The 27522-nt window shown below is 45.5% G+C and overlaps 1 protein-coding gene across 1 annotated transcript in view; it reads right to left on the bottom strand.

The window, feature by feature from the left end:
* The window catches only part of QSER1 (glutamine and serine rich 1), a 157332-nt gene that overhangs the window by 30197 nt on the left and 99613 nt on the right, over window positions 1-27522 (bottom strand). The window contains exons 5-9 of the mRNA XM_068260999.1: window positions 22994-23241; window positions 21464-21580; window positions 12986-13119; window positions 4434-4648; window positions 2638-2778 (exon numbers count right to left, since the gene is read on the bottom strand). Of these exons, the coding sequence (XP_068117100.1) occupies window positions 2638-2778; window positions 4434-4648; window positions 12986-13119; window positions 21464-21580; window positions 22994-23241 (855 nt within the window). The remainder of the gene's footprint in view (window positions 1-2637; window positions 2779-4433; window positions 4649-12985; window positions 13120-21463; window positions 21581-22993; window positions 23242-27522) is intronic.

Raw genomic sequence — 27522 nt, 5'->3', positions numbered from 1 at the left:
ACCACATGAGGTCAGTATCTGCCTGACACACCAGGTAAATGCTGGCAGCCTGCTAAAGAACTACACTTACAGATGCAGCCACATACTGACATTCCCACTACTGTATAAAAATTATATACTTGAAAATGGAAAAGTGAAAAATAGCCTGGCACTGCTATTGTAAGATTGCAAAACAGGTGCACTTTATTTATACAACGTGCCTGTAAACAGTCTTTACAAGATAGGCAAACATCAATGCAAGTGTGACATAAGAGAACAGGGATGGTCAGCGGTGGGTGCGGGTCATACCTGGTCACTAGTGGTTCCACCTATACAACATACCTGGGGATTAGTGGTTCCTCCAACCCCCCCCCCCCCCCCCCCACTAGACATCAGAGAACACTCTACAGAAGAGGGGAGACCACTAGTACAAGAGAGAGGGCCACTAAATGCCAGATACGCTGTATAGGCAGAGGGGGGCCATTAGACACCACCAGGCACAATGTATGGGGGAGGGAGGGTGCCCACTAGACCACAAGGGAACACTTTATGAAATAGGGAGGGTGGGACCACTAGACACCAGATACACTGTAAGGGAGAAGGGACCACAAAACACGAGGTACGTTGTAAGGAAAAGGTCGAACATAAACTAGGGAATGCTGTATGGGAGAGGGAGGGTGAACCACTAGACACCAGGAAACACCATGAAAGAGGCCCACTAGAAAGCATGGAATGCTGTTATGGGGTTGAAAAGGCACCAGATAAGCACTATGGGGATAGAAGGGCAGACCAGAAGACACCGGGAAATGCTATATATAGAATGGGGTCACTAGACCACCAGACGAGTGATTATGGGGATGTGGATGTTAAAAGTAGCGACCTAGGTTTGTACCCCCATAGACACACATATATTCACAGTAAATATTTGAAGTTTTATTTCTATTTTATAGAAATTTTCTATCTTAGTTATTCTTTTCTATTACACAGCCTGAATAGGAACTCCACTAAAAAATGCAATATGCATACAAATTGACTTTACCGACTTCACTGCCAGGTTCAGGCAGATCTTAAACTGAACGGTAAATTACCATATGTGTTAACATGCCCCCTAATTTCCATGAGAATAGCGATTTTGGGTAAAATTAATGCAAATTACCATGCAAATTACAGCAAGTGATAATTTATGACTAAAATTTACCGTATGCGGTAACACGACTAAAAATTTATCGGAATCGCAAAGTGTCATTACTGCATGCGGTAAATTACCGTACATGCGGTAACAATACACTGTACATTTTAAACTATGAAACAGAGCAGAGCTGATCACCCATTGAAACTCCCTGCAGTAAAAGCTTATCTGAAGTGGTCTTTCATTGTTTCTTTGAGAAATGTAGCCAGAGAGCAGTGCTATTTTCTGAAGTATTTATACATCAGAGAGCTCAGAGAAGCTGATTTGCATATATAACAAGTGACGTTTCTTAACTCTTCTTGTGCTGGAAACAATATGAGAATCATATCTTTGCTACTAATGTTCTAGATCTTAGCTGTACTACACATACAATGAATTGTATCATATGTTTATCTTCAGATTTCCTTTAAAGTAAGAGACACTGAAGCGAAAAAAAAATGATGATATTATGATTTGTATGTGTAGCACAGCTAAGAAATAAAACATTAAGATCAGATACATCAGTGTAATTGTTTCCAGTACAGGAAGAGTTGAGAAACTCCAGTTGTTATCTCTATGCAAACAAGCCATTAAGCTCTCCGACTAAGTTAGTCGTGGAGAGGGCTGTCATCTGACTTTTATTATCTCAACTGTTCCTGGACTATTTACTTTTCCTCTGCTAGAGGAGAGGTCATTACTTCACAGACTGCTCTGAAAGACTCATTTTGAATGCTGAGTGTTGTGTAATGTGCACATATTATAGAATGATGCAATGTTAGAAAAAACACTATATACCTGAAAATAAAAGTATGAGAATATTTTCTTTGCTGCTAATCTTATAGTGAATTGGTTGTGTACTATGAATAATTACTAGATCATTTTTTTTTTTCGCTTCAGTGTCTTTAAGTATCTGATCCAGAGGTCATAAACAAGCTGGATGCCACCATAAACCTGGAACATAAACGGAATGTTTTGGCCACCCCCAAAATGAGCTACATACCGATCAGTTTGGCACTAGTCATATCACATGGCTACATATGTTTCAGTTACAGGTAGTCCCCGACTTATGAACACCCGACTTACGAACGACCCGCTGATACGATTGGCATGGATTCTTTGTTTCCATGGGAACAAGTCAAAAACATTTTTTTTCAAATTGGACTTGTAGTTTTTGAGATAAACGATAAAAAAAAAAATCAAAGAAACAATGGCTTTTAAAAATTTGTATAAATAGGTACAAAGGGCAGAGGTAACACAGAGGGGGACATTGGAGGCACAGAGGAGGTACAGGGGACAGAGATGGCACAGTGTTCCGACTTAAGAACAGATTCGGGTTAAGAAGGAACCTACAGTCCCTATCTTGTTAGTTACCGGGGACTACCTGTATTTATATTTGTAGGCACTGAGCTACTGATCCCGTGTTTACATCTAGCGATCCATTAGTGCATTACAGAAAACCACTGACACCGACAGATGTGATAGGAACCCACCATTGTCTTTCTCCAGATTCTGGATTGTCTCTGCTTCCAAAGCAACTCCAACTAGAAGTTCAACATATCCCTTGAATGCTTCCTTCATTGCTCTTGTGTTCAAAAATCGAGTTATTATTGGAGGCGGTGGGGGCTCGAACTCTGCAACACCAAACAAAATGGAGATGTAATATAGGGAATACAAAAAGGGATTTCTCAATAAAGTGGTCTAAAACTAAGCATTTCTTCTTTGCTGTAAAAGATTACTTACAGCATTAAACCTTTTAGCAGAACAGTATTCAAACAGTTAAACACAGCAGTTTGTTCTGCAGTGGAAAGCCCCTTCAGCTTCTGATCCATATCCAAAGAGTAGATAACATTATCTTTTGTTTGCATTACTCTGTTTGCTACATTTCTAGCTGTGCTGAAAAGGAGCCCTTTCTGCTTCAAGCATGCACACAGGTCAGAAGAGCTCACAAGAATATTTTAATAGACTTACAACTATGAATAAGATGCAATAGTAGCTTTCAGAGCAGATAAACTGTACTTTGGGAACTTATATTACTTGTGCAGAAAAGCAAATATGGTAACTGGATGGGTAATAAAAAGTAGGAAAACACATTCTCATTGAATGTTATGTCAGAGTTTTATTCCACTTTAAGGGGAACATTCAAAAATTGTCAGTAAGGTTCATATTTTTTCTACCTTCCTCTGTGCCCCCCACTGCATGAAGCAAATCGAGCATATCCAGGTGGAGGGGGGGCAAAGAAGAGAAAACACTAAAAGATGGACAATGAACTCCCCCAACCACAACTGGTTGAACCTCATGTGGTCATTAAAGAGACTCCGTAACAAAAATTGCATCCCGTTTTTTATAATCCTACAAGTTCCAAAAGCTATTCTAATGTGTTCTGGCTTACTGCAGCACTTTCTGCTATCACAGTCTCTGTAATAAATCAATGTATCTTTCCCCTGTCAGACTTGTCAGCCTGTGTCTGGAAGGCTGCCAAGTTCTTCAGTGTTGTGGTTCTGCTATGAACCCTCTATGCACACTGCCTGTGTATTATTTAGAGGCAGCTTCTCTCTTCTCTCTTATCTTTTACAAACGTCCTCTGAGCTGGCTGGGCTTTCACATACTGAGGAATTAGACAAGGGCAAAGCTGTTTGCAGGAAGAAACGAGCAGCCTGAAACTTCAGTGCATGAGAAATGCAGGGGGAAAGAAACACACAATGATCTCTTGAGATTCAAAAGGAATGCTGTATACAGCCTGCTTGTGTATGGATGTATTTTCTATGTGTGGACATACTGTACATCAACCTACTTCCTGTTTTGGTGGCCATTTTGTTTGTTTATAAACAAACTTTTTAAAACTGTTTTTAACCACTTTTAATGCGGCGGGGAGCGGCGAAATTGTGACAGATGGTAATAGGAGATGTCCCCTAACGCACTGGTATGTTTACTTTTGTGCGATTTTAACAATACAGATTCTCTTTAAGATAATTACAATAGAATGCCTGTGCAAAGCAGTGTAGCGAGCAGGGAATATAAGTAATTCTTTAAGGGGTCCCCATCAGGCAGTGGAGATCCAGGACAAGAGTAAAGTGCCCCTCCCACCTTTCTCAAACCGGAGGTGTGTGTGTGTGTGTGTGTGTGTGTGTGTGTGTGTGTGTGTGTGTGTGTGTGTGTGTGTGTGTGTGTGTGTGTGTGTGTGTGTGTGTGTGTGTGTGTGTGTGTGTGTGTGTGTGTGTGTGTGTGTGTGTGTGTGTGTGTGTTCTACTTCCAGTTGGGTACTGTTCACTTAAGCCTGAGGTCTCACCTTCCTCATCACTCTGCAGGTCTGGAGAGGAGTCTGACTGAGAAGAGGAGAACTCCTCTTTCCACTGTTTCCTCTTTTTTGGTGGAGGTTCAGCCTTCGTCTTTGGCGGCTTGGCTTTGGGTTTTGCAGGGACCACTTTCGGAGGGCTGGTTTTCGGTGGAGGAGGTTCTGTGGCAGTTTTTGTACTAGCACTGACCTTATTGTGGGTGGTTCGACTGCAGAGGAATGAAGAAAGAAATATTAACATTCACAAGTTTAAAAAGCAAAAATAAAATATCTGAAATGTCAATTATTACCACCACATGAATAAGATACCGTTTCAGTTCCAGATCCAGATTGAATACAGAGTGGATCAAATACAGCATCTACCAAAACTTCTCAATGGACTACTTTCTGAAGGCAATCTAGGCACTACCAAGGCCATCTCGTTCTAGATTGATAGTTATTCATAGTGCTGGTGTCCAAACTTTAGTTTTGGATTCTTTTTGAAAATTTTAGACACCAACACTTCATGTCAACCACTGATTTATAATTTTTCAGGAACTCTAGAGGCATAGATGGGTTCGATAGATACATTTCCAGCATGTCCAATATTCCTTCCGATCGTTTTGGCTCGATTTTTTTTCATAGAACTGAATTGAAAAAGATAAAAAAAAAAAAAAAAAAAAAAAAAAACAAGCAGAAGATGAGAATCGAGCAGGAAAAAACGATCGGATGGAAAATCGAGCAGAAAAACGTATCGTGTGTACCCAGCATAACACATTTGTCCAGCTTCCAAATTATTTTACAGGGCTACTTTGCAAATGAAACAAGACCTATGGCTGCTTGCAATGGGCAACAGGAAAACACTCCCCACACATGGCCCTGGGCTTAAATTTTAAACGGCAGTGGCCACTAATCTGTCCCCAATATCATGTGACTGCAGATGGTGACAGTTGGCTAATGGGAGCAATTTCATGAACCGGGAAGGGGCGGGAACAGGCCATAATCTCAATAGCGATTACAAAGGAAAGAAAAATTACACTGAAGGTAGACCAAGTCTTTCTTCGTCACAACAGATGGGATCCTATAGATGTGGGGACTCGATAATCTGTTGTACATGACATGGTGAGACCAATCTTATCTTATAGTTTGAACAAAAGTTTTCCTATACGACAGTATGTTAACTGTAATATTTAATACGTTGTTTATGTTGTACCCTGTTGGTTATGCCTTTTACAGCATGTGGGCTGCACGACTAGGCCCCTGAGGGTCAGAATTTCCGACTGCTACAGAAGATCGCGTACATCTGTCCAAACATTTATTTCTCCCACATGAAAAATATGCAGTCTTTTTTTATTCGAAGGTGAGGAGAGAATTTAAAGTCAAATTTGTGGGCTGATCTAGATCACAAATTGCTTGTGTAAGAGCTATGAGTAAGATGCACACTGCTGTCTGAAACGAGTCAGCCATTTTGTCTGTCCTGTTTTTCTTATGAATCAAAGTGGAAGTTTTACGGAAGCCTTTGGAGAGTTGCAGATTTTTTTTTCTTCTTTAAGTAGGTTTCCTCTGGCCATTTCAGATTTCATCTACATCCTAAAAACATACTAAGTTAATTGGTTCGCCCCCCAAAGTGTTGTAGACTATGGTAGGGGCATTAGACTACCACTATGGCACTGAGTAGACAGTGCGCTCCTCTGAGGACAGCCAGTGACATGGCTATGTACTCTGTAAAGTGCTGCAGATGTCACTGCTATATGAATAAATAATATTGGACATTAGGTGCCAAAATAACCCTCTGAGCTCCACTACAGCCCTTATTCACATTACATCCTATGGTGGAGCCCAAATGTCCCGCGCCCTTATTACCGGTCTTGCTTCTGAGGGCAGTTGGCGGCATGACTGTATTCTGTGAAGTGCTAAAAAATATGTCAGCGCTATATAATGTAAATACATAATTAGAACTCAGCACTATGGGCTGGTGCACACCAAAACCCGCTAGCAGATCCGCAAAATGCTAGCAGATTTTTAAACGCTTTTTTTTATTTTTATGAGGCGTTTTGCTAGCGTTTTGCGGATTGCTGCTGCGGTTTTCAGTATAGTAGATTTCATATATTGTTACAGTAAAGCTGTTACTGAACAGCTTCTGTAACAAAAACGCCTGCAAAACCGCTCTGAAGTGCCGTTTTTCAGAGCGGTTTGCGTTTTTCCTATACTTAACATTGAGGCAGAAACGCACCCGCAATCCAAAAAATGCCTCACCCAGGCATTTTTCGTTTCTGCAAAACGCCCCCCGCTCTGGTGTGCACCACCCCATTGAGATACATTGACCAAGCAGATCCGCAGCCGCAAGCGGATCTGAAAACGCCCAAAAAGCCGCTCGGTGTGCACCAGCCCTATCTGTCTGTAAGGGCTGGTGCACACCGAGCGGCTTTTTGGGCGTTTTCAGATCCGCTTGCGGCTGCGGATCTGCTTGGTCAATGTATCTCAATGGGGTGGTGCACACCAGAGCGGGGGGCGTTTTGCAGAAACGAAAAATGCCTGGGTGAGGCATTTTTTGGATTGCGGGTGCGTTTCTGCCTCAATGTTAAGTATAGGAAAAACGCAAACCGCTCTGAAAAACGGCACTTCAGAGCGGTTTTGCAGGCGTTTTTGTTACAGAAGCTGTTCAGTAACAGCTTTACTGTAACAATATATGAAATCTACTATACTGAAAACCGCAGCAGCAATCCGCAAAACGCTAGCAAAACGCCATAGAAAAATAAAAAAAAGCGTTTAAAAATCTGCTAGCATTTTGCGGATCTGCTAGCGGGTTTTGGTGTGCACCAGCCCTAAGAGTCGCTTGCTGCTTTCAGTTCTCTTTAGTAATCACTTGATCAAGGAAAGGGTTTTTTACATCTGGGCTTTGTATGAAGTACTCTGTAGAGAATGACAGCAGAATGTCATGAACTGAACCATTTTCTGTTGCGATTGTATATTTTTAGAAAAAAAGTTTGCTGCTCATTTGGGACTCGTGGCCTAGTTATGTTTTGAGTTAATTTCTATCTAAATAAAGCATTTCATGCTAAGTAAAAAGGTTAAACAGCTGTCAGTCTTACTGAATCCATTACTGCCAGGATGTGAAGCTTCACTATTTAGTGACTGCATGAAAATGGCTTTTTAACTGCAACTCCATCTTTGGATAGAAAAAACAGATGCATGTGATGGCGGACCCCGCCTGCCCACTCCGTGCGATCACCCCCGCCCACTCCATGTGATCGCGGGCCCCCCCTGCCCACTCCGTGCGATCGCGGGCCCCCCCTGCCCACTCCGTGCGATCGCGGGCCCCCCCTGCCCACTCCGTGCGATCTCAGACCCCGCCTGCCCACTCCGTGCGATCGCAGCCCCCCCTGCCCACTCCGTGCGATCGCAGGCCCCCCCTGCCCACTCCGTGCGATCGCAGGCCCCCCCCCCCCTGCCCACTCCGTGCGATCGCAGGCCCCCCCCCTGCCCACTCCGTGCGATCGCAGGCCCCCCCCCCCTGCCCACTCCGTGCGATCGCAGGCCCCCCCCCCCTGCCCACTCCGTGCGATCGCAGGCCCCCCCCCCTGCCCACTCCGTGCGATCGCAGGCCCCCCCCCCCCTGCCCACTCCGTGCGATCGCAGGCCCCCCCCCCCCTGCCCACTCCGTGCGATCGCAGGCCCCCCCCCCCTGCCCACTCCGTGCGATCGCAGGCCCCCCCTGCCCACTCCGTGCGATCGCAGGCCCCCCCTGCCCACTCCGTGCGATCGCAGGCCCCCCCTGCCCACTCCGTGCGATCGCAGGCCCCCCCTGCCCACTCCGTGCGATCGCAGGCCCCCCCTGCCCACTCCGTGCGATCGCAGGCCCCCCTGCCCACTCCGTGCGATCGCAGGCCCCCCCTGCCCACTCCGTGCGATCGCAGGCCCCCCCTGCCCACTCCGTGCGATCGCAGGCCCCCCCTGCCCACTCCGTGCGATCGCAGGCCCCCCCTGCCCACTCCGTGCGATCGCAGGCCCCCCCTGCCCACTCCGTGCGATCGCAGGCCCCCCCCTGCCCACTCCGTGCGATCGCAGGCCCCCCCCTGCCCACTCCGTGCGATCGCAGGCCCCCCCCCTGCCCACTCCGTGCGATCGCAGGCCCCCCCCTGCCCACTCCGTGCGATCGCGGGCCCCCCCCTGCCCACTCCGTGCGATCGCGGGCCCCCCCCTGCCCACTCCGTGCGATCGCGGGCCCCCCCCGCCCACTCCGTGCGATCGCGGCCCCCCCCCGCCCACTCCGTGCGATCGCGGGCCCCCCCCGCCCACTCCGTGCGATCGCGGGCCCCCCCGCCCACTCCGTGCGATCGCGGGCCCCCCCTGCCCACTCCGTGCGATCGCAGGCCCGCCCCTGCCCACTCCGTGCGATCGCAGGCCCCCCCCTGCCCACTCCGTGCGATCACACTGAAAACAAAGATTTGGGCTTCTGTGTGAGTTTAAATAAACTTTAGGAAGGTATTTGCTGTGCTAATGATCAGCTCGCTCTTCCAGGGAGAAACCTGCCACTCTACTTCTATGGTCTTGAAAGAAATCCTCTCTGAAACTAAACCATTGTGTTTCCACTTCATATAGCATTAATAACAGCTGCTTACAGAGGGATGGCTTAACTTTTGCAGATGATACATTTTAAATGACAATTATTTTTTTTCTTTTTTTTAAAGCTATAAAAATAAATGTATTCCTATTCAATGCCCAGTCCAATGACATTTCACAGCCTATGCCCGTAACAGAGAGAACAATCAGTAATTCAATACATTTGCATTATTGATTAGTGCCTACTCTTAAAAGCAAAAATCTATTAACCCTTCGCACACTCACATGCAAATGTTCACACAATTGCATTCACAGATTCACTCATCCAGGCACAACTGTTATCCCTACAGCTAAATTAAAAGCCAGGGTTTTAGTTCACAGAAGAATGCATTCTTATGCTTAATCACCTATACTGCGCAGAAGTACCCAGGTAAACATAGGTGTCCTAACTCTGGCCCTGTAACATGCATAGTGCAGACATGCAAACACATTCATTGCATCAAACCTATCAATGGATTGGGAGCACACATCCTAACTTCCTCTCCTGGGAAAGACAGTGCATCTTACCAATCGCACAAGGGAGCTAATGTTATGTGTCCATGTGCACAATGCGCATACACCAGCATAAGCTGTCTGCATGCTGACAAACATACAGGGGAAGGGGGAGTGCACCGAATTGGACCCTAGCCACAGGGGTCAATGATAAGAATAAACATACATATATCCAGGCACATCGCCTCTAGTTAGGACATTAAATAAATTATTAGGGAAAGGGAGGTGCTGAAGGGGGTGTGGCTAGAAAACAGCAAAAATCTATTAACCCTTCGCACACTCACATGCAAATGTTCACACAATTGCATTCACAGATTCACTCATCCAGGCACAACTGTTATCCCTACAGCTAAATTAAAAGCCAGGGTTTTAGTTCACAGAAGAATGCATTCTTATGCTTAATCACCTATACTGCGCAGAAGTACCCAGGTAAACATAGGTGTCCTAACTCTGGCCCTGTAACATGCATAGTGCAGACATGCAAACACATTCATTGCATCAAACCTATCAATGGATTGGGAGCACACATCCTAACTTCCTCTCCTGGGAAAGACAGTGCATCTTACCAATCGCACAAGGGAGCTAATGTTATGTGTCCATGTGCACAATGCGCATACACCAGCATAAGCTGTCTGCATGCTGACAAACATACAGGGGAAGGGGGAGTGCACCGAATTGGACCCTAGCCACAGGGGTCAATGATAAGAATAAACATACATATATCCAGGCACATCGCCTCTAGTTAGGACATTAAATAAATTATTAGGGAAAGGGAGGTGCTGAAGGGGGTGTGGCTAGAAAACAGCAAAAATCTATTAACCCTTCGCACACTCACATGCAAATGTTCACACAATTGCATTCACAGATTCACTCATCCAGGCACAACTGTTATCCCTACAGCTAAATTAAAAGCCAGGGTTTTAGTTCACAGAAGAATGCATTCTTATGCTTAATCACCTATACTGCGCAGAAGTACCCAGGTAAACATAGGTGTGCCTGGATGAGTGAATCTGTGAATGCAATTGTGTGAACATTTGCATGTGAGTGTGCGAAGGGTTAATAGATTTTTGCTGTTTTCTAGCCACACCCCCTTCAGCACCTCCCTTTCCCTAATAATTTATTTAATGTCCTAACTAGAGGCGATGTGCCTGGATATATGTATGTTTATTCTTATCATTGACCCCTGTGGCTAGGGTCCAATTCGGTGCACTCCCCCTTCCCCTGTATGTTTGTCAGCATGCAGACAGCTTATGCTGGTGTATGCGCATTGTGCACATGGACACATAACATTAGCTCCCTTGTGCGATTGGTAAGATGCACTGTCTTTCCCAGGAGAGGAAGTTAGGATGTGTGCTCCCAATCCATTGATAGGTTTGATGCAATGAATGTGTTTGCATGTCTGCACTATGCATGTTACAGGGCCAGAGTTAGGACACCTATGTTTACCTGGGTACTTCTGCGCAGTATAGGTGATTAAGCATAAGAATGCATTCTTCTGTGAACTAAAACCCTGGCTTTTAATTTAGCTGTAGGGATAACAGTTGTGCCTGGATGAGTGAATCTGTGAATGCAATTGTGTGAACATTTGCATGTGTGCGAAGGGTTAATAGATTTTTGCTGTTTTCTAGCCACACCCCCTTCAGCACCTCCCTTTCCCTAATAATTTATTTAATGTCCTAACTAGAGGCGATGTGCCTGGATATATGTATGTTTACTCTTAAAAGCAGATCGATGAGCACCATCTAGACTAAGCATATATCCAGTTCCTGCATTCCACTGACAGGAAAACCTTTGTTTATTAGAACAATAATTTACAAACTGGTGATAAACATTCCCTCTTGTCCTGTTGAGAGGCAGAATCTCCCTCATGTATGTTAAAAGATCTCCTCAGCAGAGGCTGCAAGAAGCCCCGCCCAGAGTCTGCCTCACTGTGATGGTGCCCATACATTGCTCAGTTTGCAGCATCGATATCTGGCTAATTCGATCAGTGATGAAATCTGGCAGAGATCGATACTTCAACATGGCCACCCAATTGTTATTTCAATCCAAAATCAATCAAAAGAGCTTGTTAGGAAGGGGTCCATTGGGCGTGAAGCAGTGCAGCGTTCGATTTCCCAATGACTGATGGGCCCCCTAGCTAGTCTCTCCCCATGTAAAAAAAAAAAAAATGTACCCCCAGCTGGGTTTCTCCTCCTGCGTCCCACGTCGTTCTTCATGGTTGCCGAGGGCGCCTGTGCCCTATGACCCTGCCGCATGTATGTCAGTGCTTGGGGCGGGGCCACGTGGTATAGGCACCCCCAGGGGTCATGGAAAAAGGACGTGGGACACAGGAAAAGGCACGTCAGTAGACAGGCGAGCCTGTGGCACTCAGCACGGTACCCATAGTACATGGGGAGACCTGGGAGGCCGGCTGAACAGATTTTGAAATCTGTTTGCACCTCACCAGTAGCAATAGATGCCTCTCCAATCAGAGAGGGATTATCTGATGGTCGCATCTGCTGACCTTCCGTCATTGTATGCACACCTTAAAGGACACCTAATGCAAGAGGGATATGGAGGATGCCATATTTGCTTTTAAAGCAATACCCGGCTATCCTGCTGATCCTCTGCCTGTAATACTTTTAGCCATAGACACTGAACAAGCTGCAGATGATCAGAGGTTTCTGACAAGATAAGCTGCATGCTTGTGTCTAGTGTGATTCAGGCACTACTGCGGCCAAATAGATCAGCAGGGCTGCCAGGCAACTGGTATTGTTTAAAAGGAGCAGCCTTCATATTCCTCGCACTTAAATTGTTCTTTAACTCTGTAGTTATAAATAAGCTCCACTAATAATCTAGAGTCTGAAAAAGGGGTTTGAAATAAATCTTTATTGAAATACCCAAGTACTCAACAAAGGACGTTCACAAATTACACTAGCTTAAATAAGGGTGGAGAAAAATACAAAAAAAAAATTCAAATAATAAAAATGTATCCCATTCCCTTTCACTAAATTCGCGGTAAAAAAACAAAACAAAAAAAAAACCCGCTGCGATTTTTGGGAGAAGTTTTTAAAAGGCGCTCAGAAAGCGCTAATCAATCACAAAGCGCTCAGAAAAGCACTTCTAGAGTGGATCCGGCCTTAGCAAACGCCAGCGATTAGCAATTTGCTAAAATCACCAAGACGCTGCATGCATCATTTTTAGCCATTTGGACCGATTGCGTTTCAACATTATTCGAATCGCAAAACGCAATCACTCCACAATCGCTTTCCTGTACAGTGAAATCGTGGGAAAATCACTTTGCAACACGCTAGAGATTTTGCTGGCGTTTTGCGATTGCCAGTGTGAAGAAGGCAGAAAATCCACATTTAAATGTCAGCGCCTAGATAATTAAAGAAAACAGAAAAAACAAACATTATGAATGAGAAACTGCTGCTTTTCCTCCACAATGCGCTGGCAGGAAGTGCTTTTACCTGGGGGCGGGCTGGGCCTTGGCCTTGGGCTTCCGGGAGCACACTCGCACATACTCCTTTTTGTTTGCATTTTCCACAAACTTCACATATATGCGTTTATATTTTGTTTTGGCATCCCCAAAGTAGCCAAGGTACTGTGCGACAAGATGGAGAAGGAAAAGAAGAGAAACAGTTAACAGGGCTTTGCCATTCCACCACAGTTATAATGTCTCTTGAAAACAAGTTATCTATTGAAAAAATGTGAAGAAAGTGTAAAATTAAAGCGGCACTATAGTGACATACAGTAAAATGCAGTCAATTATTCAGGATACCCATTACTGCGATTTTCCTGATCTCAGCATCAGCAACACTTCCTATATCTATATACAATATTGCTGTACATTGGTATGTAACCCTGCACCACCAGTGATGCTAAGTCTAAGCTGATTAGATATGCAGAAGTCTCAACCCAGAGCATCGTGGGGTACAAGGTATATTCTACAGGCTTTAGCTTTCTCAGAAACGAGCATTCCGCAGAGTTCACCTGCCAGGACTAAAGATGTCACCATCTGTGATACATTTCAGAATGTAAATTGGAGTGATGAAAGATTTTACAACAGGCAAACTGAGTAAATAATTCATAAATTAATATTGTAAAAATTGTATTCACTGTGCCATTTTCACTACAGTTCTCCTCTTTACCACACATTTTCTCTCTACATCTCTTTTCTGTCCCCTGAGTGGAAATGTACCCAAGTGGCATGGAGAAGCTGTACTGCTCCGGAGGTCTATGAGCATCCACTGCACTTGGGAGTGAATGAATACCATTCTATGGCATGAATGGCAACTCATCAGCTTTGTGCAAAAATAGCGCAGGTCAAGTATGTTTACTGCAAAATCACCATGGAGACACCCAAGCACAGTGAAGACTGATATGTGAATGGGACCACACTTTCCCATCTACAGGAGTCCATCTACCACGTTTATTGGTCTGTTGCAGTTCTCTCTGGGCAGATGTACAGCAGTAGACTATATGAGAACACAGCATTAGCCATCAGTAAATGGTCTGTAGAGCGGTTTATGCTAAATACAGAATAAAATAAATGCCATTTTTGGTCCATGACACTATTCAGCGTGAGTCGCCATAGGCTATTCTCATCCATTGCCAACTACTTTGCAAACTAGGACATTGAGGAATGGACAGAATAAGGTTTCAAAATAAACTGTGTGACCCAATCACTAGTGATCAGAGAGATTTACTGCTCAGCTAAGCAACAGAGCAAATCATCATTTATTAATAACACTTGTAGCTTTAAAAAAAAAAATTGCTTGGAGTCCATGCCAAGACATTTAAAGAGACTCTGTAACATTAAAAAGATCCCCTGGGGGGTACTCACCTCGGGTGGGGGAAGCCTCCGGATCCTAATGAGGCTTCCCACGCCGTCCTCTGTCCCACGGGGGTCTCGCCGCAGCCCTCCGAACAGCCGGCGACTGTGCCGACTGTCAGTTCAATATTTATCTTTGCTGGCTCCAGCGGGGGCGCTGTGGCGACTTTCTGCACGGAAATAGACGGAAATACCCGATCTCCGTCGGGTCCGCTCTACTGCGCAGGCGCCGGAAACTTGCGCCTGCGCAGTAGAGCAGACCCGACGGTGATCGGGTATTTCCGCCTACTTCGGCGCCGAGAGGCATCAGAGCGCCTGCGCAGGAGCCAGGAAGGTAAATATTGCGTCACGGCTGTACGGAGGGCTACAGCGAGACCCCCGAGGGACGCAGGACGGCGTGGGAAGCCTCATTAGGATCCTGAGGCTTCTCCCACCCGAGGTGAGTACCCCCCAGGGGCCGTTTTGTCGTTACAGTTCCTCTTTAATAAAGTCCACATTAGTCAGGTCATTAAATACATTTGGAGAGGATTGAGAATTATGCTAATTATTAAGATATGGAATTATGCCAATTATCAGATTATGAAAATCGAATGGACCAATCAAATCTTAAAATCAAAGCACTTGGTCCTTTTTCAAGCTATAATTATTTGCAGTAATAATTGCATATTCCAAGCCAAGTATCATGTAGGCACCAAGCCAAAACCTTGTACCAAATGCCTTTAGACATCCATGGCAAAGGAGTATGGAGATACAAATAAGACATTTGTGGCAGGTGGAAGTAGTTTTGTACCAAGACCTCTTTAAGACGTCCATGGTTTATGGATGCGGAAACACAAATGCCTATAGATGACTGAGGCAGTCTAAGGGTTAAATTAGCAACTACAATCGCGTCATACAGTCTATCTGAAGTGCTGTGCACTCCGTATAAAACAACATGTAGTGCTGCACTGCCTAATTTACTTTCTCTGAACTGGGGTCACATGACTATGCCCACAGGAAACAGTTCACTCATGCATGCGGTGAGAGAAATCCAGTACTAATAGATGGTGAAGTTCATTCCCAGCATGTATCAAAGCGAGCAGCTTCCTGTAGGTATAATCATGTGATCACAGCTCAGAGAAATTTCAAGTAAAGCCATTTAGCTCCAAAACACAAAAATTGCTTTTAGGGCTCGTTCACACTGCAGGCGGTTTCCTTTTGTGGCCGCCTGCGGTTTTTAAAAAAGCCCCCCCCCCCCCAGCCAATAAATGTGCATGAGAAGGTTCATATCAGCGCTGGTCGTGCGCGGTGCGGCTAGGAAAGCGGTGCGTGTTCCATTTTCTGGGCGATTCCGCGTCAATTAAAGGTATAGTAAAAAAAAAAAACGGCGAACGCGTACAAGAAAGCTCAATAAGGCAATTGCGCTCGCGTTTTTTAGAATCAATACATTGTATTTATTCTTTTCTGGGTCAAAGAGTTTACTTCCTGACTTGCGTCAGGGAGTGAATTACATAACAGCTCGGCAAAATGCTTAGAAAACTGCTAAGCACAAAAACGAATCGCCCACCCAAGCGCTGGGAATCTTAAAAAAAAAAAAATTGTGTCAAAAACCGCACAACGCAGATGGACATGCGAACGGAACGCAATGTGAACAAGGCCTCACTGAGCTGTTTCCACTAGAAAAAGTGTAAGGCTTGGTTCACACTTGCTTTCAAAACGTATCAGTGAGATACATTTTTAAAGAGACACTGATGCGAGACTAAATCTCGCTTCAGCTCTCATATATAGCAGGGGCATGTGTGCCCCTGTTAAAACGCCGCTATCCCGCGGCTGAACGAGGGTCCCTGACCCCCCAACCACCCCCGCAAACCTTGGTCGCAGACTTGGTCACTGATTTTGCTTCCTGGAGGCAAGGGCTAACGGCTGCAGCCCTGCCTCCCAGCGCGTCTATCAGACGCGCATCGCCGCCTCTCCCCCGCCCCTCTCAGTGAAGGAAGACTGAGAAGGGCGGGGGAGAGGCGGAGATACGCGCTGACAGACGCACGTGGGGCAGGGCTGCGGCGGTTAGCCCTGCCCCAATGCGGAAGCGCTCCCCCGCATTACGGAGGGGATTTGGGGGGACAGGGACCCCCGTTAACCCGCGGGATAGCAGCATTTTAGCAGTGGCACACGTGCCCCTGCTATATATGAGGTCTGAAGCGAGATCTATTCTCGCTTCAGACTCTCTTTAAAGCTCTTCAAAAACACAGTAAGCGTAATATGTTAAAAATAGAACCCGCTTCCATTTGTTAAAAAACACAGATCCGTGTACGATCTGTGTGCTGCGAAATGCAAAAGCATAGAGTCCGGACTTTGCACTTTTTCACGCATTGGGCGGGAAAATATGCCCAGCGAAGCCCTATGAGAATAGACACTGTCAGTGGTGTTCATTGTCCTGATGTAATACTCACGTGTCCCGCCGTCCATCGCTGCCGCTCGGTCCTTCTGAACAGCCTGGTGGCCAGGGATTCTCTATTGAGCTACAGCAGACCAATGGGGATCTTCAGCTCATGTTGAACCAATAAAAACTCTCCCGGTTGCCAGGGAGAAGTGGCCTGCTGAAGCCTATGGAGAGCTATGCTTCTGCTGGCCCCCAGGCTGCTGAAGGGACAGAGCGCGGGGACAAGCAGTGTCAGCGAGACAATCGAGCAGCAATGCATACAGGCCGACGTAGTGACGCTGCGGACACAACGGATCCGGAACTGTGTATTTGCACAAAACTGATGCAGAATGGACGCATTCATCTCGCGGATGCGTGTTCCTTTCCATGCTGCATCCGCACAGGCGTGGACCGAGCCTAAGGGCCTGTTTCCACTACATGCAGCAGGGGCGTCTCTAGCCATTTTGTCACTCCAGGCGAGAAATCCTGTGGTGATCCCCCCCCCCCCCCCGTGATTGCCCCCATACCCCCCACCCCTCGTGATGAACACCACTTCTGTGGTGAACCTCACCCCCAAAAATCATAACGCAGCAGAGTTTCACCAGAAAATACACTTACTGCGGCATAGGTTCACCAGAAAATAGTTGTAATGCAGCAGAGTGTTTCACCATAAAATATACTTATTGCGGCATACACAACACACACACACACACACACACACACACACACACACACACACACTATATACACAACATACACACACACACACTTTATGTCACACACTCACCTCATGTCGTATATGCCAGTAATGATGTGGAGCGCCAATGCGGAAATACAGCAAGGACACTCTGAACAGTGTGACAGGTAAAGTACAGGCATCAGGGGGGCACAATACATTTTGAGGGACAGCGGCTGAGGTTTCAGTCTTGTCTATAATTCGTGGTTATCGCACTCCATGATTATCGCACCTGACAACCACATTGGCCCAAGATTTCCCAACATCTCAGATTGATACATTCAACAAATTTCCACCCAAAATTTTTTATTCGATTTGCTAATATCAAAACGGTTGGTCGATCAGCTGTCTAGTCAACAGAAGTATGGCCAATCCCTCAAGGCCAATCCCCCCATGCCCCCCGCCCCATATACACCTACTTATGTCCTCCCCTTCACCACCATCTCTACTAATCCCAGTTTTCACTACCTTATAGTGTGTCTGATCCCTTATGCAGAAAAATAATAAGGAGAGAAAAGCTGAGGGAAGAAGATATTTGCCTCACCAGGATTGGACTTTTATTTAGCTTTCCTGTATGACAAGAAGATACAGACACCCAGCACTAGGGAAAGAGGGAAACAAAGGTGAATGAAGAAGGCTGGTGCACACCAAGAGTGCTTCAGAGCGTTTTTCAAATTTACAGCAATTTGAAAAGTGCTGGGCTAATGTTACCCTATGGAGGGTGTTCCCACAGCAGTGTAGTGATTTTTTAAAATTGCAAACATGCTGCAGGTAGCATTTATTGGAGCGATTCTTTCAAAAATCGCTTCACAAAGTCACATTCGCGAATTGCTAGCGATTGCTATTGCGATTTTGTTGTGCACTAGCCCAGAGATAGGAGGAGTGGAGTGAGACTGAGAATAGCCCGAGATGGAGCAGAAAGCTAATCTGTATTGCAGCCCACATTAAACAGAGGCTAGTTGCCGGTAATAGGACTGCTGTCCCTGTCTCTCACACAAGTCCTCCTGGAGTCTAGGGACTGTCAAAACTTTTCAACCTGTTTAACACCTTATCTGCACATGCAGTCATTTTAACAATGGGGAGAGACCAGACAGATTTTTTTCCCATGGACCCTCCTCTGCATCATGCTGTGTATATTTACCAGCTTGCCTGCACTCTAATTGCACTTTTATCAGCTAGCCTAGTGTTTTACAATGCCTTACAACCAGGGCCGGATTTAAGGCAAGGCCACATAGGCCATGGCCTAGGGCACCACAGGATCAAGGGCGGGTGGGCAGCAGACTAAACTGGGTGGGGGGCAGGAAGGGTCACCTGGCTACCTATACGTAAGGGGGAGTGTCAACTGGCTTCTTATACTAAAGGGAAGGGGGGAGGGGTCAGAGGGAAGGGGGAGTCAGACTATCAAAACTTGAGGAGGGCGGGGGGGTTTAAGGGTCAACAGGCTACCTATACTAGAGGGGGGTGGCTGCTGACAGTGACCTTGGGCGGTAAAGAGTACAAATCCGGCCCTGCTTACAACAACAACAAACCTTAATACAGCAGACACAGGACCAACCCTAAATCACTGAAAGAAAGGCGGCCTGGGGGGCTGTCAATGCCTGGCTGCTACACAGTCTCTACTTCCACTCAGTTACCACTAGCAGACAGAGGGGGACTGAATGAATCTCAGGACTCAGGAGCTGATGCTGTGCTTGGATCCCTGACTAGGATGAGTGCCTTCTCTCACTGACTCATTCATTACTGTGGTTCTTTGAATTATTGAGCTGAAGGAAATGAATGAATCAGTCAGTAAATCAGTTATGAGTCGAGTCAGGCGCTGCTGCTGCTGCTGCTGTGTAAATTGATACCTGAGTGAGCTGAGAGGCATTTCTTCTCTCACTACTCAGTGCAGTAGCGCCTTTCCCTCCTCCTGTCGCTCTAGGCAAGAATTTATAGCTGCCTAATGGCTCAGACGCCTCTGACATGCAGAATGGATGCAGAAAAACTGACTCCAATGAAATCCTATGGGCCTGTTTTCACTAAACTCAAATATTCTGATGCAGATTTTCCCATAGGCATTCATTGGAGTCAGTTTTTCCGCATCCATTCTGCACCCAATCTACATGTAGTGGAAACAGGTCCTTAGGCATTCATTTTTGACACAATGGCCCTCATTCAACTAACTTTTCTTACTGTGTTTTCTCCTTGGAGATAATTTTTAATCTTCGCTTTAAAATACAATTTCAGCTCTCTGCAGTCGAAAATAAACCGAAATGTACGGTAGGTGAAAAAGTATTATCAAAATATTCTGAGTATTTTCTTGCTTGGCAGAGCTTAAAAGGCATTTTATTGACAAGGAGAAAATGCAGGACAAAAAGTAAATAGACTAGCCGCCAATATCCATTAATGAGGAGTGCATTTCTTAAAAACACAACACAGCTCAGAATTAAATGTGTGGTTACCATTTCCCAAGTTACGTGTGTGTATGCACATTAGAAATGATGGATATGTGTGCGTTTTCACTAAAAAATAAATATTAGAAGCCCTCAAATGATTACACTGGGGAAATCATTATTTATTTCCTTAAAGAGGAACTGTGGTGAAAAAATCTTAAAATTTAAAACGCATACAAATAATAAGTTTATTTATTCTAGAGTAAAATGAGCCATAAATTACTTTTCTCCTATGTTGCTGTCACTTACAGTAAGCAGTAGAAATCTGACATTACCAACAGATTTTGGGCTAGATCATCTCTCCATAGGGGATTCTCAGTATGGCCTTTATTCTTTATAAAGACATTCCCTGAAAAAGATTTATATAAAGAAGCTAGCCAGCCTCCCTGCACACTTTGACAGTTGGATGGAGAAACTGCCATTCACTAAGTGTTTTTAAAAATAAAGAAAGCCCTGAGAACACCTCCATGAGAAGATGGGCTAGTCTAAAATCGGTCGGTATTATCACTGTAAGTGACAGCAACATAGGAGAAAATTAATTTATTGCTCATTTTACTCTGGAAGAAACATACATTCTTATTTGTATATATTTACATGTATTTAAAGTGTTAAAGAGAACCCGAGCTGGGTTTGAAGAATGTGATCTGCATAGTGAGGCTGGATCTGCCTATACAGCCCAGCCTCTGTTGGTATTCCAAACCCCCCTAAGGTCCCCCTGCACTCTGCAATCCCTGATAAATCACAGCCGTGCTGTCGACACACAGTGTCGCAGCAGCTGTGTTTTTCTCTATCGTGTCAGTCTGCTGCTCTCCCCACCTCTTGCAGAACTCCGATCCCCGCCTGCCTCCCTTCCCTCCTCGCTGATTAGAGGGAAGGGAGGGGGGCAGGGATCGGAGCTCTGCAGGAGGTGGGGGAGCAGCCGAGACTGACACTACAGATGTAAACACAGCCGCACAGCGCGATTGTGATCTATGTCTGATTTCAGAGTGTAGGGGGACATTAGGGGGGTTTGGAATACCAACAGAGGCTTGGCTGTATAGGCAGATCCAGCCTCTGTATTCAGATCACATTCTTCAAACACACCTCGGGTTCGCTTTAAGATTTTCGTGACAGAGGTTCTTTATGTGTTTGCCAACAGTCCATGGAAGCAGCATCATTGATGGACATTTTCTCAGTGACTGAACACACAAAGGAGGAGGAGGAAATGCAACAGTCAATGCTTCACACAAGTTGTTTTTGCACTCTTTCAGCTGGTTTGATGCATTTTTTCTCTGAACAGCTAAAGGTGGTGAATTCAACGCCTGTTGGCCACTACCATTTGCCGGTCAGGCCCTAGTCCTCAGCACAGGTGGTGGACAGGCAAGCCACCCATGAAGTTATATCTGAGCACAGTGGTTCCTGTCCTCAGACGAGACATGAGTGTTTTTGGCGGCCTGGTAACGCGCCACGTGTCAAACATGACATGCACGGTGTTACCAAACACTGCCATTCTCCTGCAAACAATTGACAGATGGGGAAACACAGGGTAACCACAGGAGTTAAACTTACACTGTTTGTGGCAGCGAATGACCGCTGACCTTCCTTAATTTCAGGAATGAATTTCTGGAGCAACGCCTTTTGGACTTTCCAAATAGCTGGAGGTTCCCTGCCAGTGTGCAATGCTTCCTGGAATCAGAAGCAAACAAAAAAAGTTATGGATAAAGACAAAACCCACATTATAAATTTAACACACACAACAATAGTAAATATCCAGAACAAAAGTATATAAGTAAAGCTGGCCATACACTAGACCGATTCACCGCCGATCGAATCTGCTGTCACATCGTTCACGCTACACGCTAAATTTCGATCTATTTCGTCCCCAAATAGATCGATCCCGGCCATCACTCCATGCGGGAAATTACAGCCGTTCGCCCGCGGGTAGGGAGCGCGTCGCTAGCGGCGTTCGAGTGCCCGACGACCGACGCAATACAGCTGCAATACATTACCTGCTCCGCCGGCGCGACTCCCCAGGTCTCCGCTGTATTCTCCGCTCTGGTCTGGTCTCCGGCATGCTTGACTTCTTCCTGTCCCGGCAGGAAGTTTAAACAGTAGAGGGCGCTTTGCTGTTTAAACTTCCCCCAGACAGGAAGAAGTGAAGCATGCCGGACCCGGAGACCAGAGCAGAGAAGAAGACAGCGGAGACCTGGGGAGTCGCGCCGGCGGAGCAGGTAATGTATGCGGGGGGGGGTGCACACTTCTACTCTACAGCTGTTTATACAACACTGTGACACGTAACAAAAATATGTAATGACAAAAAAAAATTTTTATTGTGTACATGAACACAACTTTGTATATACTAAACATCGTAACACACACTTTAATACTCAAAGCGTAGAACACTTTATTCTGTTTATCTTTTTCTAGAAAAAAAACCCATGGTGTTTTGAATTACACCAAACTAACATGAGATTGCAACTCAGGATGGCTACTTCTTATCTAAAGGTGGCCATACACTTCTAGATTTGCAGCAGATTCGATCAGATAGATTTCTGTCAGATGCCTGTCAAGTCGACTGACACGAATCTATCTGATGTGTGCCACACACTAGGAACAGATTTCAGAATGAAATCTATTGGAAATCGATCTAAATGCATCATTGGGCCATTAGATCCAATGCAACTCTATTGGCCTAGATTTTCCATTCTGTCAAGATCAAATCCATAGAAAACGATCAAAATCGGCCGCAAATCGATCAATAGATTTATTAGAATCGTTTTCTGATTAATTGATCAATTCTATAGAATCAATCGATCTATGGCTGAAATCGACCAGTGTATGTGCTTAAGTTCAGAATTTACTAAGTCAGAAACAAACACCTGCAGTAAAGCTAGTCATCCATGCAAAATTAATGCACTCACTTCAGCTTCGTAAATAAAAACTAACCTACAGCAAGCAAATACCTATTTTAAATAAGTGCTCTCTAAAGGCCAGCTGGGTTTCAGCCAGTCTAGCCAATACATACACTAGTGTTTACACATCTTTCTATTGAAGAACTTTCACTGTTGGATTAAATGATGTAATATTTAGATTGCTTACCTTGAGCATTTCTATGTCTTCAATCTTCACCACAAACTCATCCCTCTCCCGATAAATCCCTTCTCCTCCACTCTCCGTTGCTTCATCGTCAGTACATCCCTCTAAAGCGATGGTGTCCTGTGACTTGGCCAGCTGCTCGGCTGGGGGCGGCTCGCTGGGAGAGCTCTTCTGTGGCTCTTTCAGCTTATCCTGGGTGTTAGGGGACGATACTGGAGGATACTCCTGCTTGATAGTAGCTGCTACCTTTTCTGTTTGGCAGGAGGAATAAGAACACACAAAATGTGATTAGAGAAATTAAGGCTGTATCTGGCATGTTTCTGCTTGTAGTGGAACAATCTCATCTTCTTCCAGGGTAGAAATCTGCCTTGTGCTAATATTTTCTTGGCTGGCTTCCCTGGTAGGATTAACCGCACAGTTTACACTTGATCTATGGGGCCCTCTGACAAGCAAGAGAACTTATTAACAGTTCAGATTAATGCTGTGCTGGTAATTAAACCGTGCAGCCCTCCCTTTATGTCATACACGTCAGCAGAGGTATTCCTCTTTACTGTACTCCTGCAATAAATCATGACCACCGAGGAGTTTCAGCTAAACAAATGTAGTGGATAACACAGAGCAAAATAACATTACATTACCAGCTTAAGGCTCAAATCCTGACACACGTTTTGTCTACCTTTATAGAACTGGTAAAACATTTTGTTGTAGAAGCTACTATTGTCAAAGCACTGTTATGCTGGGAATACACGGTACGTTTTCGCCGCTCGATTGAGCCGTTTAGATGGCTCGATTGATAATTTCCGACATGTCCGATCACCCGCCTGATTGATTCCGTGCTCGATACCACAGGAAAACGAGCAGAAGAGAAGACAATACCCGGTATCGAGCGGGGAATCGATCGGGCGGCAGAATCGAGCCGCGAAAACGTACCGTGCAGTCCCAGCATTAAAGTGGACCAGAACTCTTGCACAGGACTGAATAAATCCATAGAGGAATGGTCCTGACATCACACTGTGGGAGAGGTTTCACCACAATATCAGCCATACAGAGCCCCCTGATGATTGTTTGTGAAAAGGAAAAGATATCTCATGGGAAAGGGGGTGTCAGCAACTGATTGGGATCAAGTTCAATTCTTGGTTACAGTTTCTCTTTAAATGATCTCAGTACTAAATACCAGAGGACACCATCGGAGTTGTGGAGTCCATGACTTGATAAGTCAGCTATTGTGGCGGTAAAATCAAGACCTATGCAGTATTAGGTGGTTTTACTGTCTTGGATGATGGATGCATATAACAGCGTATAAGGCTTTGTTCACATCTGAAATCGAAATCGCAAATGGAGTGTTTTGCAATTTTGTGAGTGATGTTTTTCCTCCCTCCCGGTACTTACCTGTGCGCTACGATTTTGTGTACAGCTCTTTTCAAATTGCTTTTGCAGAGCGATCCTATTTTTTCACTTCCTGACACAAGTCAGGAAGTGAGCTCTTAGACCCGGAAAAGAATACAATGTATTTATTCTTAAAAGCGCGAACGCAATCGCTGCACAAAGATTTTGTGAGCCTTTTTGCGTTTTTCCAATACCTTCCATTGTAGCAAAAACGCTCTAAAAATGGTACAGGCAGCACTTTGCCGAGTGGACAAACGCTGAGATGTGAACACTCATTGGGAATCTTTGCACAAGCGTTTTTAGGGCGATTTTTAAAACTGCCTGCGCTTAAAAAAAACAAAAAACAAAAAAAGAAGGCGTGAACAAGCCCTAAATGCATTTTAAAACAAATTCTTATTCACATTTATTTATATACTGTATACTATTCACAGTCCCTTATGTCTCCCCCCCCCCCCGTCTCATAGTGATCATTATTGACTGTGATGACACTTAGAGGGCCTATAGCCCAATCTACACGATACGATTCTTTATACGATTCAATTACGATTCTATTTACGATCCGATTAAATCCAACATGTCCGATCGAGATTCGATTAGATTCAATTCGATTTGCCATTGTTTTGCAATAAAAATCGTATTGAAACGAATCGTATCCCGATCGGACATGTTGGATTTAATCGGATCGTAAATAGAATCGTAATTGAATCGTATAAAAAATCGTATCGTGTAGATTGGGCTTATCACAAGTACTCCCTAGGGCAGTGTTTCCCAACCGCTGTTCCGCGGCACACTAGTGTGCCGCGGAACGTTGCCTGGTGTGCCGTGGTCTTATCCCCCCTCCCGCCCGTCCCTGCGGCCGCCGCTGTTATTACCTTAGCAGCGGCCGCTCTCCCCTCTCCAGACCATGTATATGCTAGCAGCGTATCTCCGGCTGCTCTGTGTGATGCACTGATGCGGAAGGAGGCAGGGCTCGGTTACCATAGTAACGGCGATACATATCGCCGTTACAGGAAGCCGCTGCCCTCCTTTCTTCCGCATCAGTGCATCACACAGAGCAGCCGGAGATACGCTGCTTGAATATACACGCGCCGGAGAGGGGAGAGCGGCCGCTGTTAACAAGGTAATAACAGCGGCGGCCGCGGGGACGGGCGGGAGGGCACTCAACTGGCTATACTGGGGCACTATTCTGGGGTACTATACTGGCTATCCTGGGGCACTATTCTAGCTATACTGGGGCACTATTCTGGCTATACTGGGGCACTATACTGGGGCACTAAACTGGCTATACTGGGGCACTATTCTGGGGCACTATACTAGCTATACTGGGGCACAATACTGGCTATACTGGGGGGGCTATACTGGGGTACTATACTGGCTATACTGGGGCACTATACTGGCTATACTGGGGCACTATACTGGGGCACTAAACTGGCTATACTGGGGCACTATTCTGGGGCACTATACTAGCTATACTGGGGCACAATACTGGCTATACTGGGGGGGCTATACTGGGGTACTATACTGGCTATACTGGGGCACTATACTGGCTATACTGGGGCACTATACTAGCTATACTGGGGGGCTATACTGGGGCGCTATACTGGGGCACTAAACTGGCTATACTGGGGCACTATTCTGGGGCACTATACTAGCTATACTGGGGCACTATACTAGCTATACTGGGGCACAATACTGGCTATACTGGGGGGCTATACTGGGGTACTATACTGGCTATACTGGGGCACTATACTAGCTATACTGGGGGGCTATACTGGGGCACTATACTGGGGCACTAAACTGGCTATACTGGGGCACTATACTAGCTATACTGGGGCACAATACTGGCTATACTGGGGGGCTATACTGGGGTACTATACTGGCTATACTGGGGCACTATACTGGCTATACTGGGGCACTATACTGAGGCAACTAAACTCCCTACACTGGGGCAACTATGCCAGCTATGCAGCCGCACCCCAGCCCCCCCCCCCCCCATAGCGGCACTGTCCACTAGGTCGCGCAAACAACCGGGGGCCGCATCGCCCCCACCGCGCGCGCGCCGTTCCCCGGGGAAAAATTTGGTCAGACAGTGTTCCCCGGGCCGGAAAAGGTTGGGAAACACTGCCCTAGGGTACGTGTGCTGCATGCTTAGAACCTAGGATACAGAGTACTGCAGGGTCATACTGCCGTGGTTGCAGAGTAGCCAGGTATTACTAGTTCCTGCTGTATTGCACCCATTATGCATAACAGACTTCCCTTAATTTGGTGTTAAAGAGGAAGTGCTGAGGGCTGATCTCATGGTTCTGAATGCATTGATACCAATATGTAATTAATAAGGCACTTGAAGCTGGTTCCTCTGGATTATTCAGAAATGTAATCATCTTGTGAGATGTTGGTCAGAACACACCACAACAAAAGGCTTTCCTGACCATTAAAAAGATTCTTACAGAATAATGACTGTAGCATCAGTCAAATGAGAAGCATTTACTAGGATCAAGCCAAAAACTATATCTTAGCTACTAAATCTTTTCTAGTTTATCTATGGTCATAAAAAAGACACTGTCCAGCTATCAGTATGGCCTAACTAAAATCTAAAAGCCTATGACACGAAATTGTTTTAATTAAATCCGGGACTTACCGTTCACAATGTACTGCAGACATCTCTTAACCTAGGCTACAGCTTGAACAGCAGCTGAAAGAGTAGGTCAGAAAATCTCTCGTACCATCACTAGATTTACAGTGATAGCTTGTTCCTGTGTTTGTATATGCACAGCAGGGGACATTGGCAGCGCTTCCAGACAGAGGCTCTACCTGAATTAGCTACCTGCAAATATGTGCAGAGCTCCACAAATATGGACAAAATTACACAACTTGCATTCAAAACAGGTACAGCAAAGGAGGGTGTTGGCTTCAGTATAAATAATAAGTAAAGCATATTCAACAGGGAATAATTGGTGCACAGTTACATTAGTTTGAGATTTTAAACCTTTAATTGGATAATTTTCACAGTTTATACATGCTTCACTATTTGATATGCTTCACTGTTCGACTAGTGGTTAGGTTCTCTCCTGTGGGGGCCCGTCACCACCGTAGGAGAGTCTAGCAGGGATAATTTGTGCACAACTTATGCTGAAGCTAACGCCCTC

The sequence above is a fragment of the Hyperolius riggenbachi genome, chromosome 11, assembly GCF_040937935.1.
Source record: "Hyperolius riggenbachi isolate aHypRig1 chromosome 11, aHypRig1.pri, whole genome shotgun sequence".
Classification (NCBI taxonomy): Eukaryota; Metazoa; Chordata; class Amphibia; order Anura; family Hyperoliidae; genus Hyperolius; species Hyperolius riggenbachi.
Note: the sequence above shows the minus strand (reverse complement) of the source record. Positions and strands in the feature narration are given on the sequence as shown.